The sequence below is a fragment of the Microcebus murinus genome, chromosome 10 (genome assembly GCF_040939455.1).
Source record: "Microcebus murinus isolate Inina chromosome 10, M.murinus_Inina_mat1.0, whole genome shotgun sequence".
NCBI lineage: Eukaryota > Metazoa > Chordata > Mammalia > Primates > Cheirogaleidae > Microcebus > Microcebus murinus.
Genome location: NC_134113.1, coordinates 84,617,235 through 84,634,832, shown reverse-complemented (window position 1 = coordinate 84,634,832; position 17,598 = coordinate 84,617,235). Strand labels below are relative to the sequence as shown.

Sequence of the window (17,598 nt, the reverse complement as noted above, 5' to 3'; positions counted from 1 at the left end):
AAGTAATTGTAGAGACATTGACCTTTAAAATATTTTAATATTTCTCATTAGCCTTCTCAGAAGTTGAGGCTGATTTAAGCTGAGCAACAGTGTGGACTTGGAAGAGACAGTGTTCAAACGCCATTGTCATGTGAAATAAGTTGTCCTACAATTGAACTGTGGCTCTGAATACTTCTGCCGGGAGTGTGAGCAAAACATGATAAATTGTCAGGAAGTCAAGGCCCCTAGTCCTAGATCTAGATCTTCTGTTTCAGACCACTCTGCCCAGGGAAACACTTGAATATCTAAGAAATTAGCATCCCTGACATTTTCACCCCAACATGCCATGAACTCTGCAATCTTAAAGAAGTAATCCAGGGATGAATTGAAATCTTTGTTTTTGAAGTTAACAAGAAAGAGTTTTCTGAACTCTGATGAAACTTGCTTTGAAATGAAAAAAAATCGCAACATTAAAATATGTCATTTCTTCACAGCTCACTTGTATCTAAATTAATTTGTAAAGAAAGTAAGAGAGTAAATGATGGATTATCTCTGTTCTAAACAGAACATGTTTCAAGATTCAGATAAACTTGGTCTGCCCTAAAGGAGACAGAGATTTTGCCAACCAAAATGACATATTGAAAAAAGTGGCAAGGATAAAAGTGAGGAAAAATAAATGGGAATTATCTGAACTGAATGTTTATTATTCTTTTTGTACTAAAGAATAAAGTTTGTAGGAAATAAATTGATAAAATAACCTATCAAACTGTCCCAAGAAGATAAAGAACGTATTTTCCAAAATAAACTAAAATAAAATTCAAAGAACGACAGTAAGGTTTTGTGCTGTGTATTTACAGCAATATTTATTAGTGCAGCAAACTCTAGTAAATTACACTTTCCAATCTGGTTTTTCAGACTCTCTGAGGAAAAGAGAAGATACTTATGGTTTTATCGCTCCTACTGCAATAGTGAAAACTGCTCCCTTCCTTTGGTCCTGGGTAGTGCCCCTGGATGGGATGAAAGGACTGTTTCAGAAATGCATACGATTTTGAGAAAATGGACATTTTCTGACCCTTTGGAGGTACTCGGGCTTTTAACTTCCAGGTAAGAATTGCATAACAAGCATGATATTGCTGATTAAGAAGAACTTGTTTGAAGAGAAAAAATATAGGACTATATAATTAATTCAGTAGCTATTCTGTTTGTTCTCAATTTCAATAGCTGTGGATATTAATTTTAGATAAATGTAAGCTATGAATATAAATTTTAAACAAATCTAAGCTATAATCGTGTTTCTTGTACTAAACGTGCGGTATAATTCATGGCCATAGTTTCTTACGTGAAGAGCCCAGTTCTTACAGAAATAACAGAATAGATAAATAAATAGGCAAAAATAAAAAATTCCTACTTCTCTCAAAATAAAAAAGCTCTTAAAAATCGGGACCATTTCTTTTACTATTGAAGTGTGCAAAGTTTAGCAAAATGCTCTGCTTCTAGTAGGTGTACAATTAATACGCTTATGATGATAAGAATAAAAGAAAAAATATATCACTTATATGTTCTCCAGATCCTTTCTCAGAATAAAATGTGCGGGGCAGCAGGAGTTGGACTAATGATTAATGATGTCTTCTTGTTAAGGACAAGCATCTAGGAGTAACTGAGCTGGCTGTAGTTCAGAACTATCAGCTCTTCCTTGGCTTCCCTTTTATATTCAAAGCCAAGAATAGGTATTGTAAGTCTGTCTTGATAGCAGCAGCTCACTGACACCATGGATAAAGTCTGTAATCTCTAGAGCCAGGCAGAAATTGTGAAATTCAGCTCTATTCTGAGTCTGCTCTCAAAGACCTGAGGGAAGGAGAAAGTGGGGAAATGTAGTGACACAAAGAACTTTCAAAGTGACTTGTTTAAGTTTATTTACAAATTTGTGCCCTTCATAAAACTTCTGGGGTTGGTAGAGGGAGAGAGGGTTATTTTTTTTCCCTCCTTCTATTATTTGTAAGAGTTACTAGCTTCTTCTCAATCATTCAAGCTCAACATTTGTACATATCTTTTGTGTCCCTCATATAGAAGATTTTATTAGTGTTGGGGCTTCTTCCATTATCTAATATGTGCTCAGATGCCTACTTCTTCCTTTATATATGTAAAGGAGTATATATATACATATATATTTTCTATTATTTGATCTTAAAGCTTTTCCCTTGTTTAAGTCATCTGTGGAGCCTTCCCTGACCTTGCCATGTGTAATTGATCACCTCTGCCTAATACATTACTCTATTGCTTTAGGAATTGCATTGTACTACAGCATGCTTACAAGCAACATGTGAAACGTGTGTATTTTCATCCACATTAGAATCAGAGCTACTCAAGACAAAACAGATAATCTCAGTCAGTGTTTTTGTTTCCCAAGGACTTAAATAATACCTGGCATGTAGTAACTGCCCAATATTGAATCGATCACTTTCTAAAATACATTATGATTATTTGTATATTATTTTACCATTTAAATTATAAGCCATTTGATAACATTATCTATTTTCTTCATTTCATACATCACCTGCAGAGTTGAATTAATTAGTGAAATAATGATATGGTAAGAGAATCAATTAACAATTGATTTGTTTCATTGGGATCATTCACAGTTCATCCTGCTAGTGTTCAAAGATCCTTTTGGAAAAGGCAAGTTTTCATTGCTACCTTAATCTTAACCTATTTTTCTGAATAAGATACATAAGAATAGCCAAAATCTGCAAAATTATTATACTAAATTCTAGTTGTTTTTTGGTGAAGAAAAACTTAGACTATCAGCATAATTATTTTGTCATTCTTGAATTGCTTAGCTCATAGAGTTAGTTCAAAATGTGACAATAACAACAGTGTAAGATAAAATATTGGCAAATCATTGATTTGATAAGGTATCAGGGGTTCTCAATGGCCCCAATATAACTGGTCCCCGGGCAGTGTGCGTTGTAAGATGTGGGAGAGACAAAGTAAGTTGAAAGGGTGCAGGGAGGTCAGGGGACCACCAGCATTCCTGTGAGCCAGGTAGTACTGACTGAAATCTAGCATCCTTTTTTATTCTCTTTTTCATGTTATAGATTACAATGATTTCATGTGAGTTAGCAGTAAAGCGTATAATCCAAACTTGAACAAAGAGACCACGTACTTCTTTCTACTTTGTCTAATTCCTCATTTACTGAGACATGAACTCAAGAGAGAGATAGGAATATTGTCTCAGGGTTAAAAGAGCAAACTACTGTTATTTGCTGGGCTGAAATCCTTTGATCATTCTCTCTGCCTTCAGATTAAAAGCCTCTCACTTTGCTGACATCCAGGTTGTAGCCCTCAGGCTTCAAGGCAGGGTCCCTTTGCAGACATCCCTGATCAGTGGAATGTCCCCCTCAAGGTCAAGCAGCTTTTGCTCAGTCAACTGATATGTCCACAGGATGCTCTTTGGCAAAGTCCTGTCCCATTCCTGGGGTTCTCATGTCTTGACCCTAACCCTCAACAGTAAAGGAACTGTATCCAAAATGTATAAAGACTCTTAAAATTCAACCACAAAAGAAAAATAACCCAATTTTAAAAATGCACAAAGGATATAAATAGATATTTCTCCAAAGAAAATATACAAATGTGCAATAAGCATGTGAAAAGATAATCAACATCATTAGCCATTAGGAAAATACAAATCAAAACCACTTGAAATACTATTTCATATTCATTAGGAATGACTGTAATCAAAAAAGACAAAAAAATGAGAAGTGTTGGTTAGGATGTGAGGAAATTGAAAACCATTTATCACGAGTGGGAATGAAAAATGGTACCACCACTTTGGAAAAACAGTAGAGTATTTCTTCTTTTTTTTTTTTATTTTTTTCTGAGACAGAGTCTCACTCTGTTGTCTGGGCTAGAGTGCCATGGCATCAGCCTAGCTCACAGCAACCTCAAACTCCTGGGCTCAAGCAATCCTATTGCCTCAGCCTCCTGACTAGCTGGGACTACAAGCATGTGCCGCCATGCCCGGCTAATTTTTTCTATATATTTTTAGTTGGCCAATTAATTTGTTTCTATTTTTAGTAGAGACAGGGTATCGCTCTTGCTCAGGCTGGTCTCGAACTCCTGACCTAGAGTGATCCACCTGCGTTGGCCTCCCAGTGTGCTAGGATTACAGGCGTGAGCCACCGTGCCCGGCCAATTTCTTAAATGTTAAACATAGAGTTACTAAAAGACCCAACAATTTTACTCTTAAGTGAAAACTCATACTTAAGTAAATACTCATACTTCATTTAAATTTAAAAAGTGCCCATTCAAAACTTTATGCACAAATGTTCATAGCAGCATTATTCATAATAGCCAAAAAGTAAAAATGACTCAAATGTCCATCAGCTAATGAATGGATAAATAAAATGTTCTCTATCCATACAATATAATATTATTCAATAAAAAAAAGAAATGAATACTGACATATGCTACAACATAGATGAACTTTGAAAACATGTGAAAGAAGCCATTTACAGAGACCACATATTGTATGATTCCATTTATATGAAATGTACAGGATAGGCAAATCTACACAGACAGAAAGTCAATCAGTGGGAGCCTAGGGCTAGGACAGGTTAGGAGGATTGAGGAATGATTGCTAATGAGTATGAGGTTTCCTTTGTGGCTTTTTTTTTTTTTTTTGCACAAATTTGGGAACATGCCAAATTTAGGAACATGCCAAAACCATTGAACTGTGCACTTTAAATGTGGTAGATTATATGGTATTTCAATTACATCTCAATAAAGCTATTTAAAATATTTGAGAAAATATTGTGAAGGTAAAATCTATGAATCTATATAGTATCTTTAAAGAATAATTTCTAACCGACTAGGCCGGGCACTCATGCCTGTAATTCTAGCACTCTGGGAGGTCGAGGAGGGCGGATTGCTCAAGGTCAGGAGTTCGAAACCAGTCTGAGCAAGAGCGAGACCCCATCTCCACTAAAAATAGAAACAAATTAATTGGCCAACTAAAAATATATAGAAAAAAATTAGCTGGGCATGGTGGCACATGCTTGTAGTCCCAGCTACTAGGGAGGCTGAGGCAGAAGGATCGCTTGAGCCCAGGAGTTTGAGGTTGCTGCGAGCTAGGCTGAAGCCACGGCACTCTAGCCCAGGAAACAGAGCAAAACTCTGACTTAAAAAAAAAATTTCTTTAAGGGACAATTTTCTAAAATTTAAAGTGCATGAAATGTCTTACAAAAATCTTTAGTAGAATGGAGATTATAATACTGCTTCATTTACTCACTTATAAAATGAAGGAATTAGCTAGATAAATTTCAATATTCTTTGATCCCTGATAACTAAGTATAATTCTGCTTATAGGGAGCCTTCTTTAACTAAACAGATCTTGAAAATATATTTAGCTCACTTAATAGTTTAAATGTACAGATCAAATTTTTAGTTAGTGTCCATTGGTACTATCACATGTTAATGTCCATAATAACACTATGAGACAAATACTATTTTTATTCCAATTGTATGTATGGAGAAACTGAGGCTTACTGTAGAGGTTAAGTTTCCCCAAGTGACCTAGTAAGTTGAAGATTTGGGAGTCCCATCCAAGCATTCATGAGAACTTCCAATCTTAACCACTATGTTTTACAGCTTTCCTATATAAACACTCGAGACTATTTACATATTAAATATATTGACTATCCTAAAGCAGTTTTTTTTTTAATTATACATAGCAGTGCTTAATCATTCCATCATGTTCAGATGTTTCTGTGTAATTTATTTTTTCCTCAAGAATCAGATTTTTTATAGGTTATGGGGACTGGTTTCAAAGTACATGGCTGTTTATTAAGCCTCATTCAGGGAGCTTACTTGAATCTTGATTTATTTGTACACTGGAAAGTTCCTTATCACACACCAAATAAGGTCACTGAAAAGGTTGGAGTATTTCCATTGTACTCATCCTGTGACTCCCACTCTCAGCTTAACTGAACTATTAAAAACCTTGAGGACAAGCTGTTTCCAGAAATGAACCTTTCAACTCCTCTAAATTCAAAAGCTGACTTTTCTGAGAACAAACAGTATGTGCTTATTGAGTTGTCATAGTGAGTTCTTCAGAGATCTATATTTTTCCTCCTTTGAATAATCTATTTTTTAAACGGCTTAACCTCTTGAGAGCTGGTGTGCTCCATTTCCAGCTTGAAGAGTTTTTAATATCGCTATTTACTCAGTCCAGTCTGAAGAGTCACCATCTCCTTTTAGTTTATTTTTAGCAAGAGACATGATGAAATTTAATTTACCTAGTGTGGGCCATAGGGTGTTAATATTTCCACTACTGAGTGCCAGGAGAGTGCCCCCTGGGTACTGATACTTCCATTACAGAAGGAGGTGCTGTCAGGATAACAGAGACCAAGGGCTAAGGTCTGTGGTTCTTGGCACGTGGTTGCTATTTTCCTGAACCCTGATGCAGAGGCACAACTATTCAACTGCTAATAACGAGCAGAAATTACCCAAGGAATTAAAAGTCAGTTCAAGGAAAGTATCCATTTAAAAATAGCAACTCTGAATTGGCATCAGAGGATTACATCAGAAGCTTAAATAAAAGTTTGACAAGGTACCAGAACTTACCATCCCACATGATATAAAATTATTGTTTTTCAGGAAGAAAAGCAATATTTTAACAGGCAGTGCCTTAGCTTCCAAAATCAGTTTCCTGGGAAAAATGTTTCGCAAAAAAATATTTGCACCAAACCACCCTATTCTTTATTATACATTTAGTTTATATTAAAGCCATGCTTGACTAGCATTGTAAATAGAAAGAATGGAATATGGCAAAGTGAAGCAGTTAAAACTTCCACATTTGACTGAATAATTAAGCGATGGATGGTGGTATATCTTTTCCATTTATTTACTGAGCAAAAATATGTATATAGGGAAATCGGTATGCACTGAATCAAAGAGATAGAATAAGCCACAGTGACTATCTCTACAGAACACACAATTTATATGGAGAGACTCAAGCTAGAGGTCGCCATACAATGTGTTCTATACTATAATCAAAGTATAATAAATATTAATTACTGTATGAGCCCACAGGAGAGAGAGACAAATTCTTTCAGATAAAGTGGAGAAAACTTCACAAAGATATTGAATCATGACTTGAAATATTCATAGAAATTTCTTGAGCTGGGAAGAGAGGAAATGGCATTCCCAAAAGGAAGACTAGTTTGTGCGGGGTTACGAAGGTTCAGAGAATAGTGAGTAATTTAATATAATATTAGAAATGAATTGTACTGGGAGACAAGGTTGAAAAGGGGGGTTTGATTTAAGCTATTTTGGGTCTGGAGAGTCAGATCGGTACTATGGACTTGTTATAGCACCCCATGAAATTTTAAGGAGTCATATAATCAGGTTTATGTTATACAATACAAGCATAATTCTGGCATCAGTGTAAAGGATAGATTGAAAAATGAACAAAATGAGGGCAGGGATGTTAGCTAGGTAACAAATATTCAAATAATCCATTTGAAAAATGGTCTAGGACTAAATTAAGCAGCATTAGAGATCCACAGAGCAGATTTGGGAGATATTTCAAAGGAAAGTAAAACAGAAAGAAGAGAAGGAAGTCTTTGAGCTTTGTGATTAGGGAAAAAGGTGGATCATTACATTATTAGCCAAAACAAGATTATTAGATGAAAGCAAATTTGGGTAGTGAAAGTTGGAGAGTTCTATTTTGGACATGTTGCATTTTTAAAAACATGCAAGGGACACGTAAGAGGAGATGCCCAATGTACGGTTCTGTATACAGATCTGAAGCTTAGTAGAGAAATCAAAACTTGAAAACCAACGTGGTAATTGTTGGCTTTAAGGCAGTAATTAAAGCCACGGAAGTAAAGGGTGTATGACATGTACCATGTGTAGATATGTAGAGGAAGTATAGAAAGGGGCCAAAGATGGTGCCCTGGAGAACAAGAACAATTTAAGGACAGTACAAACCAAGAAAAACTGGGAAACAAAACTTTGGAAGAACGAAACTTTGGAAAAACTTTGGGAAAAAAATTTTTCCAAAAATTTGGGAAAATGTTGGAGGAGATTTAGAAAAGGGTGGTCTATTAGAATTACTGAAAGAGATTTTCAAAAGCTTTAGAGAAGCATTAAACAGAATTAGGTCTAAAAACAGATCAATACATTTGAATATAGGGCAGTCACTGATGATATTAGTGAAAGGAGTTTTTAAATTTTATTTATTAAATTGGCAAGTAGTAATTGCACATATTTATGGAGTACAATGTGATCTTTTGATCTAGGCATATATTGAAGAAAGATAAAATCAAGCTAATTAGCAGATCCATCACCTCACCAATTGATTTTTCTGTAGTAAGAATGTTAAAAATGTATTCATTTTTAATTTAGAAATATGCAGTACACTAGCATTAACTGTGGTCACCATGCAGTGCAATAGGGCACTGAAACTTATTCCTCTAAGTCTAACTGAAACTTTGTCCCCTGACCAATGTCTCCCCTTTTCCCGTTCTTCCCTTCCTCCAGCCTCTGGTAACCACCATTCCACACTCAGTTTCTATGAGCTCAACTTTTTAAGATTCCACATATAAGTGGGATCATACGATATTCGTTTTTCTGTGCCTGGCTTATTTAAGTTAACATAACGTCCTTAGGTTCAGCCATGTTGTTACAAATGACAGAATTTCATTCTTTTACAAGGCTGAATAATATTCCATTGCATATATGCAGCATTTTCTTTATCCATTTATCCCTTGATGGACACAGGTTGCTTCCATATCTTGGCTATTGTAAATACTGGGAATGAAGATATATTTTTGACTCAATAATTTCAATTCCTTTGGATATATACTCAGAATGGAATTGCTGGATCATATTATTTTATTTTATTTTTAGAGACAGGGTCTTTCTTGTTGCCCAGGTTGAAGTACAGTGTTGCAATCATAGCTCACTGTAGCTTCGAACTCCGGAGCTCAAGAACTCCTCCTCCCTCAGCCTCACTAATTTTTCTTATTTTATTTTATATTTTTTATTTATTTATTTATTTTTTTGGTAGAGATGGGGTCTTGCTATGTTGGTCAGGCTATTCTTGAACTCCTAGCCTCAAGCAATCCTCCCACCTCAGCCTTCTGAAGTGCTGGGAGTACAAGCATAAACCACCATGCCTGGCTGGATCATAGTTTAATAGAGAAGTTAGATGCTATACTTCGAGTTCCTGAAGAGGTAAAGGAGAGAGATAAATGTTCCTCTTGGAATAGAATTGATGATAAAAGCAAGACAGCAGCTAAAGTTGGAGGAGGTCAGAAAAAGATTTTTGAGGTTTGGAGCTTGTATGACTGCTTAAATAAAAAAGCCTCAAGTATGTTTACAAACTGAAAGAACAAATGCATGAAAGGAAGATCAGAAAATAGAGGGATATGCAAAGTGACAAAGAGATATGGTCCCAACAGCCAATAGCCTATAAAAAAGTGAAAGTGGAAATGTTATCCAAAGAAAAGAAGAGTATAATGAAAAATATGCATACAATTATAAATAAATGTGGATATGGAAGATAAAAATGTGGACAATTCAGTATTTCCTTTCAAGGAAGAGTGAAGACTGAGAATTAAGAAGGTGGAATTATATAAACCCAAAGATATGTATCTTGGGCTTGTGCACTTTTGGAGAGTTCCTTGAGTTGCTTGTAAATTTCACGGTTGACAACATAAGCTTTAAAATCAGAGACATTTTGTTCTGCCACTTATTACTTGAATGACCTTGGACAGGATTCTCTAACTATAAACCAGAGAGTAATGGCATTATGTACCTTGTAGAATTCTTGTCTGAAATAAATAAGATTAAGTACTTATGAGAGCATTCAATAAATGCTGCCAGTCATTCTTATCATCATCATCATCCTCTTCATTGTAATTGCATTTTTAAGAGAGTTTAGAATTTTGGGATTCTTTCATTGCCAAATTTTAAATATCAATAAATTAATGGGAAATATTTCATTCTTATTAAGCATAAGTAACTTAAATTCACTTGTCAAAATTTACATGATGAAAGAGTTAGCGTCTTCATAATAAATATTTCCTAACTGAATGACATAGTTTACAAAGCACTTTATGTTCTATAATTTAATATACAGAATGACTTCTTTAATATTATTCCCAATAACTACGATTTCCCCCATTTTACTGATCCTATTTGACAGATGAAGAAATTGAAGCCCGATTTGTTTATTCATTTATTCAGTACATAGTTATTGATGGCCTACTCATGTTAGGCCTGTTAGCATTTTATCAAGCCCTGAAGCCACCATTTAACAAAAACAATTACAGTATTCCTTTGGATTATAAGCCATTTCCAAATTATTAATGTGAAACAACAGGTGTTATAACAGCTCTGAATAAAAGTTACATGATTCTATGATAACGTTTAAGAAGGAACAAAGTAGTAATTTAAACTCACTAATACCATGACAATATAGTTAATTCCCAATATCTATCTGTGAGCCCATAAGCTATCAGAAAATATTTCTGTACAGTTTGTATGTCTCCTTAAGTCCAGGATCCATTTTTATTCCTTTTGGATCACCAATGGACCAATGTTCCAGTCTGATTACACAAATTACATGGCTTAATACTTACTATGTGTTTCTATTGATCCCATTTAGAATGCTGATAAATAATATGCCCAAGCTCATCTTGTGATTTTATTATATAGTATATAGTATTATCTATTCAAAAAATTAAAAGCCCTTGCTAGATGTACTATAGAAAGTTTACTGGCCTGCTAATCTGGATATTTGGATTCTAGTTTCAGTGTCATAGACAATCTTGGGAAACTTTAAACTCTCCAACTATGAGTTTCTTTGTCTTTATAATAAGGACATGGAACTAGGTCTCCAAGTTTCCTTGGGTTCTAATATTTTGTAACCATGTACAAATCCTTGAAGGAACTTGAATTATTCAGAAGATAGAGGTTTACAATCATCTTAAAGAATCTTATTTCCCTCTTTGCCTAGAAAAAAATTTCATCGTCACATCTGATCCTTTTAGTACTAGAAAAATAGCAAAAATGGTCATACTGACATTTTTCTTCTAAGCTGGTTCCAAGTGTGTCATCAGACTGAAAACTTGTTGGAGAAACAGTTGTGCATTTCTGATGGTTTTCCAATTCTAACCTGATAGTTGGGGCTATTAACTGTGAGAAGCCTCATGGCCTATTCTTCAGGAACTCTTGCTGTGTATTCTGGAGTCTGACATTTCCATTACACTTAAATGTGATCTCAGATTCCTTTGCTTTTCAGTTTACTCAAAGTTGCTTTTTTTTTTTTTTAAAGGTCGACATTTGTTACCTTGCATTTGGCTTTTACCTCTCATTTCAAAAGTTCTATGAGTAAGACATTGTCCCTCTAGCATTTTTCGAACTAGAAAAAGAGAAATGAATGAGAAGAGCAATGAAATGGGGAGAAAATAAGAAAGGGGTAGAAAATGATGAATAAAAAGCCAAATGGAAGAAGTTGAAAGACACATTGTTCTGTTAAAATTTTATTTCATGTCTCCACTGGCCCTGTTGAAGGGTGCCTAGATCCTCTGTGATATTCCTGTAGCCCTCTGAGATGAGAGAAATTGTAAGTGCTTGATTAAAAAAGATGAGTAATGACAATTTCCAAGTCTGAATGTTGGTTAGATGACTTCAGGGCTAATTTGTGCCTGGGGAAGGGAGAGCCTAGTGCTGCTGTTTTAGAAACTGACCCCGGGTGCTGATTCTTTGACTAAAGACCTTACAACGACGACATTTGCCAAAACCATGATGTACCTCGGAGGTTCTAAAAGTGAGGTCTGAAGTCCCCAAAAGATCTCAAGGACATCACAAGGTCGAAATTATTTCTTTAACAATTCTAAGATGTCATTTACCTTGGTCACACTCATTCTCTCCTAAGGGTGGAGTGGAATTTTCCAGAGGCCACATGTCTTACCATATTGTAACAGATTTAATGTAGAAGCAGGTAAGAGAATCCAACTGTCTTTTATTAAGCCGGACATTAAGGAGATTTGCAAAAATGGAAAACAATGTCACTAATCTCACTAAGTATTCTTTCCTTTTGAAAACATAGCTACTTTTTATAGAAATATGTTATTTATGTTAACACATAATGGGTTTACTAATGTTATTTCAAATGAATGGGTACATATTCTTAAATGCCCTGGGTTTATTTTTAATATGGTAATTACTGATAGATATAATTTCCAAAGAAATTTTATTTCTTTGGAGTCTTTAATAATTTTTAATAGTGTAGAAGTGTCCTGATACCAATAATTGGAGAACTGCTGTTGTAAAATAAATCCTAACCATTGGTCAGTTATTACCCCCACCCCAAGCCAGAGAGTCGTCTAAATACTCGGTACTCTTCCTTTTCTGCACATGTAAGCATGACCATGTCAACTTAATCCTTTGCTTGACCCTACACTGTATGTTAACCCTACATTGTTGGCAAGATATAGTATTGATACTCCACTGAAGTTCCTTTGAAAAACGTTTATCTTGAACTTACTTCAACATTACCTAATTTTCTTTTACCTTCTGAGTATTTAGCCACATATCTTTGATTCTTTTTATTAGCCCTTGTATTCTTAGTCTTCAAGGAATATTTCTCCTTTGTTTCTCAATGTCCTCACTGTACAATAGATCATGTTTGATTTTTAGGTAAATCGTTAACGATTATTGTATGAAGTTGTATTTATCTTAGCTATGAAATCTTGTCCTTTTACAGATCCAAGGGACTCAATTGTTAGCTCAACTCAGAGGCCAACGAAATCCTGAATAGTAAGATAGAGTCATATTTTGGCTTTCCTCCCTCCTCTTCAGACATGCTTCGGGAAGGAAATTAAGTAGCATTAAGTGGCTCAGGCAAACATTTAGAACATGGTAAATAACCTTAAAGACGTGATTATTTCATATGAACTCTTAAGCCTAATTAAAACAAAATTTTTCATAATAGGTGAACATTTATTTTACCTTACATGGTCTCCTCCCCACCAAGGAATAAAATTTCACTACCCTTTTTATTTTTTATATCTCAAGCCAGATCTCCATGTATTACATCGTAATCATCTATTTTCTGATCGATTCTAAGGAAGTTTCTTATAAATGTAAATAAGTGAGGAACCTAGTTGACATCAGCCTGATGAATCTTCAATAACAGTACTTGTGTTTTTCTCCCAGATGCATAACGTGTAATGTGCACTCCTACAGGAATTACTATTCCCAGGGTTAGCAGAATTGCTAAAGAGTGTCTCCTGGTTTATGATATATGGGAATTATCTGTGTACTTTTCAAGCACCTCGAATAAAGCATGATAACCTGGCTAGCGGAAAATTCAAAACAGGTTGCAGTTCTTCTGATACATATGACATTTCAGTGTGTAAATATCACACCAAAGTCAGAGAACAAATGGGTAGCCCTTACCTCATTGAGGAACGAGTTACTATGGATGAAATGCCAACAACTGTATCCCAAAAGAATGTTTAAATAACTTCAGATAATATCGCAGGGGAGAAATGCTAGGTTTTGTGGAACATATTTGTCCATTGATCTATACCTGAGTTCAGGGGCCCTGAAAAGGTATTAAGTTAAGCATAAATTCTCTAGAGGCCTATTTAGTTAGAGGAGTATTCTAAATCAACTAAAAAGTAGGATGCTTGTTCACACAGCAATGTTCACTCCTAAAAGGGCATATGATTTGGAGCTTTTTTTCTAGTGCTGGCAATGAATCTGCAATTATTCATATATACTTATTAATCAGTTGTATAAACCTTACTTTTAAAAAATATTTATTAATTTTTTAAAAAACTAATTTGGAAACTTTTGAAACCAAGCTTAAAAAAGAAAATTAAAGTCATCTATGAAACTTCCACTCAGATGTTTGGTATTAATATTTTGATCCTTCTCGTTGTTTAAAAATGGTATTTATTATACTGCATAAATGTTTTATGATATCTTCATATCATTAAATATTCTTTTATCACTTTTTACTATATCCTTAAAATAGTTTCCCAAATGTTATATTACTAGATCAAGGAGTAAGCACACTTTAAAGGGTTTTTTCTTTTCTTTTGCTTTAATGCATTTTGCCATATATTGCCAGCAGTGTATAAAAGAGCCTGTGTCCCAAGAACTTCAGTAATACCGCCAGCATCCTTTTTAATGTGGCTAACCCTCCCTAAAATAGTCAAATGCAGGTTACATTTGAATATGCTTTAATGTCAAGTTAGGCCTTAGTCACATCTCAGGATGTCTTGTGGTTAGTTTCATAGCAACTTCTCCTTCAATTTCTTCCTGAACTTCCAGCAACAGTAGTGAGTAAAAGGAAAAAAATCCCTTTCCATTAAACTACAAAAACATTCTTCCCAGCATGTGCACATATTGATACAAATATATAATTTTCCTTTTGGACTATATACCATATAGGCACTGTATTACTGATTCTTTGTTCCCCTGATTCTGAAAAAAAAAATACAGGCCTACCTCACTTTATTGAACTTTGCCTTATTGTGATTCTCAGATCTTGCATTTCTTACAAATTGAAAGTTTGTTGGCAATCCTGCTTTGAGCAAGTCTATTGGCATGATTTTTCCAATAGCATGTGCTCACTTCATATCGTTTTTTTCCCTTTTATTTTATCATATTATGGGGGTACAAATATTGTTAGGGTTACATATATTGCTCCTGCCATTCCCCCCGTCCCCCGTTACCAAAACATCAAGCGTGATGCCATGTGCACCACCTGGGGGATAGGACATGCTTCCCCTCCTCCCCCCTCCCATCTGCCCACCACCTGATAAAAGGTTGTTTTTTTTTCTTTCTTTTTTGATCTTTTGGTTACATTGTATATCTTTGCCTTTCCCTACAAAGGGTTAGAGGTATTCCCTTCCCACCCCCCACAATGCTCGCCACAACCCTAAAACGTGTATCTCCCCCTCCCCCAAACCCTGGTGAACACTACCACCATTTGAGCACCATAGTTTTAATCAGTCAGTACCAACTTGATGACGAGTAGACGTGGAGCCCATTTTCTTGATATTGTGTCACCTCACTTTGGAGAACGGGCTTAAGCTTAATCCAGGATAGCATAAACGGTGCTAGCTGACTGTCATTTCTTAGAATTGAGTAGTATGCCATTGTGAGCATATACCAAATTTTAATTATCCACTCATGAATTGACGGACACTTGGGTTGTTTCCATGATCTTACAATAGTGAATTGTGCTGCCATGAACATTCAAGTGCAGATGTCTTTCACTTCGTATCTTTATGTCACATTTTGGCAATGCTCGCAGTATGTCAAATTTTCCATTATTATTATATCTGTTATGGTGATCCATGATCAGTGATTTTTGATGTTACTATTATAACTGTTTCAGGGCACGCTGAACCAAATAGATGGCAAACTTAATCAATAAACATTGTGTCTGTTCTGACTGCTCCACTAACCATCTCTCTCCCTCTCTTTGGGCCTCTCCATTCCCTGAGACACAACAATATTAAAAATAGGCCAATTAATAACCCTCTAATGTCTTCTAAGTGTTCAAGTGAAAGGAAGAGTTGCACATCTCTTACTTTAAACCAAAAGCCAAAAATGACTAAACTTATTAAGGAAGGCATGTCAAAAGCTGGGATAGGCCAAAAGCTAGACCTCTTGCACCACACGGTTAGCCAAGTTGTGAATGCAAAGGAAAAGTTCTTGAAGGAAATCAGAAGTGCTACCCCAGTGAACACATGAATGATAAGAAAGCAGTGAAGGCTTATTGTTGATATGAAGAAAGCTGGAGTGGTCTAGATGGAAGAATAACCAGCCACAACATTTCGTTAAGTCTAAAGCTAATTCAGAGGGTAAGGCCCTAATTCTCTTCAATTCTACGAAAGAGCTGAGAGAGGTGAGGAAGGTGCGGAAGAAAAGCTGGAAGCTAGCAGAGTTTGCTTCATGAAGTTTAAGGAAAAAAGTCATCTCCATAATATAAAAGTCCAAAGTGAAGCAGCAAGTATTGCTGTGGAAGTTGCAGCAAGTTATCCAGAAGATCTAACTAAGATCGCTAATGAAAGTGTATACACTAAACACCAGATTTTCAATGTTGACAAAACTGTCTTCTATTGGAAGAAGATGCTATCTAGGACTTTCATAACTAAAGAAGATAAGTCAATGTCTGGCTTCAAAACTTCAAAGGACAGACTGACTCATTAGAGAGAGAGTTAATGTACCTAGTGACTTTAAGTTGAAGCTAGTATGCATTTACCATTTTGAATATCCTAGGGCCCTTCAGAATTATCTAAACCTAACTTTCCTGTGCTCTCTATATAAATGGAACAAGAAAGCCTGGATGAGAGCGAATCTGTTTACAGAATCATTTACTTAATATATTAAGCCTAATGTTGAGACTTAATGCTTAGAAAAAAAAAAGATTTCTTTCAAAATATTACTGTTCATTGACAATGCACTTAGTCACACAAGAGCTCTGATAGAAACATACAAGGAATTCATGTTGTTGACATGCCTGCTAACACAGCCCAAGGATCAAGAAGTAATGTTGACTTTGAAGTCCTATAACTTAGGAAAATACATTTCATAAGGTTATAGTTGTCATAGATATTGATTCTTCTGATGGATATGGGCAAAGTAAATTATAAACCTTCTGGAAAGTAATCATCATTCTAGATGGCTTTAAGAACATTTATAATTCATGGGAGGAGGTCAAAATATCAACATTAACAAGAGTTTGGGAGAGGTTGATTCCAACTCTCATGGATGACTTTGGGAGGTTCAAGACTTCAGTGGAGGAAGGAACTGCAGATGTGATGGAAATAGCAAGAAAACTACAATTAGAAGTAGAGCCTGAAAATGTGACTAAATTGCTGCAATCTTATGATAAAACTGGAACAGATGAGAAGTTGCTTCTGTGAATGAGCAGAGAAAGTGGTTTCCTGAGATGGAATCTATTCCTGGTGAAGATGCTGAGTGTTGTCGAAATGACAACAAAGGATGTAGAATACTTATACATACACTTAGTTGGTAAAGCAGCAACTGGGTTTGAGAGGATTGACTCCAATTTTTAAAGAAGTCCTGCTGTTGATAAAACGTTACCAAACAGCATCCCATGGTACAGAGAAATCTTTCATGAAAGAAAGAGTCAATATATACAGCAAACTTCATCATTGTCTTAGGAAATTGCCACAGCCACCCCAATCTTCAGCAACCACCACCCTAATCAGTCATCAGCCATCAACAAGGCAAGACTGTCAGCTAGCAGAAAGACTATGACTTCCTTAAGGCTCATATGTCCTTTACCTTGTTTTAGCAATATTTTTAATTACGATTTGTATTATTAATTATTTTTTAGACATAATTTTATTGCACACTTAATAGACTATAGTATATTGGAAACATAATTTTTATATACACTGGGAAACCAAGTCACATTTGTGTGAATTGCTTTATTGTGATATTCACTTTCTTGCTGTGGTATGAATCCAAACTCACAATATCTCTGAGCTATGCCTGAACATCCTTCTTTTCCATTACTTTCAGGTTTGTTTTTTTCTCTCACCCTTTTGGCTGAGGGGG

The 17,598-nt window shown here is 35.4% G+C and overlaps 1 protein-coding gene across 2 annotated transcripts in view; it reads left to right on the top strand.

Moving 5' to 3' along the window:
- Nucleotides 1-17,598, top strand: part of PIK3C2G (phosphatidylinositol-4-phosphate 3-kinase catalytic subunit type 2 gamma) — a 388,390-nt gene that overhangs the window by 167,458 nt on the left and 203,334 nt on the right. For both annotated transcript variants that reach the window (XM_076007629.1, XM_076007630.1), the window contains one exon: nt 895-1,083. In XM_076007629.1, coding sequence (XP_075863744.1) covers nt 895-1,083 — 189 coding nt within the window. The remainder of the gene's footprint in view (nt 1-894; nt 1,084-17,598) is intronic.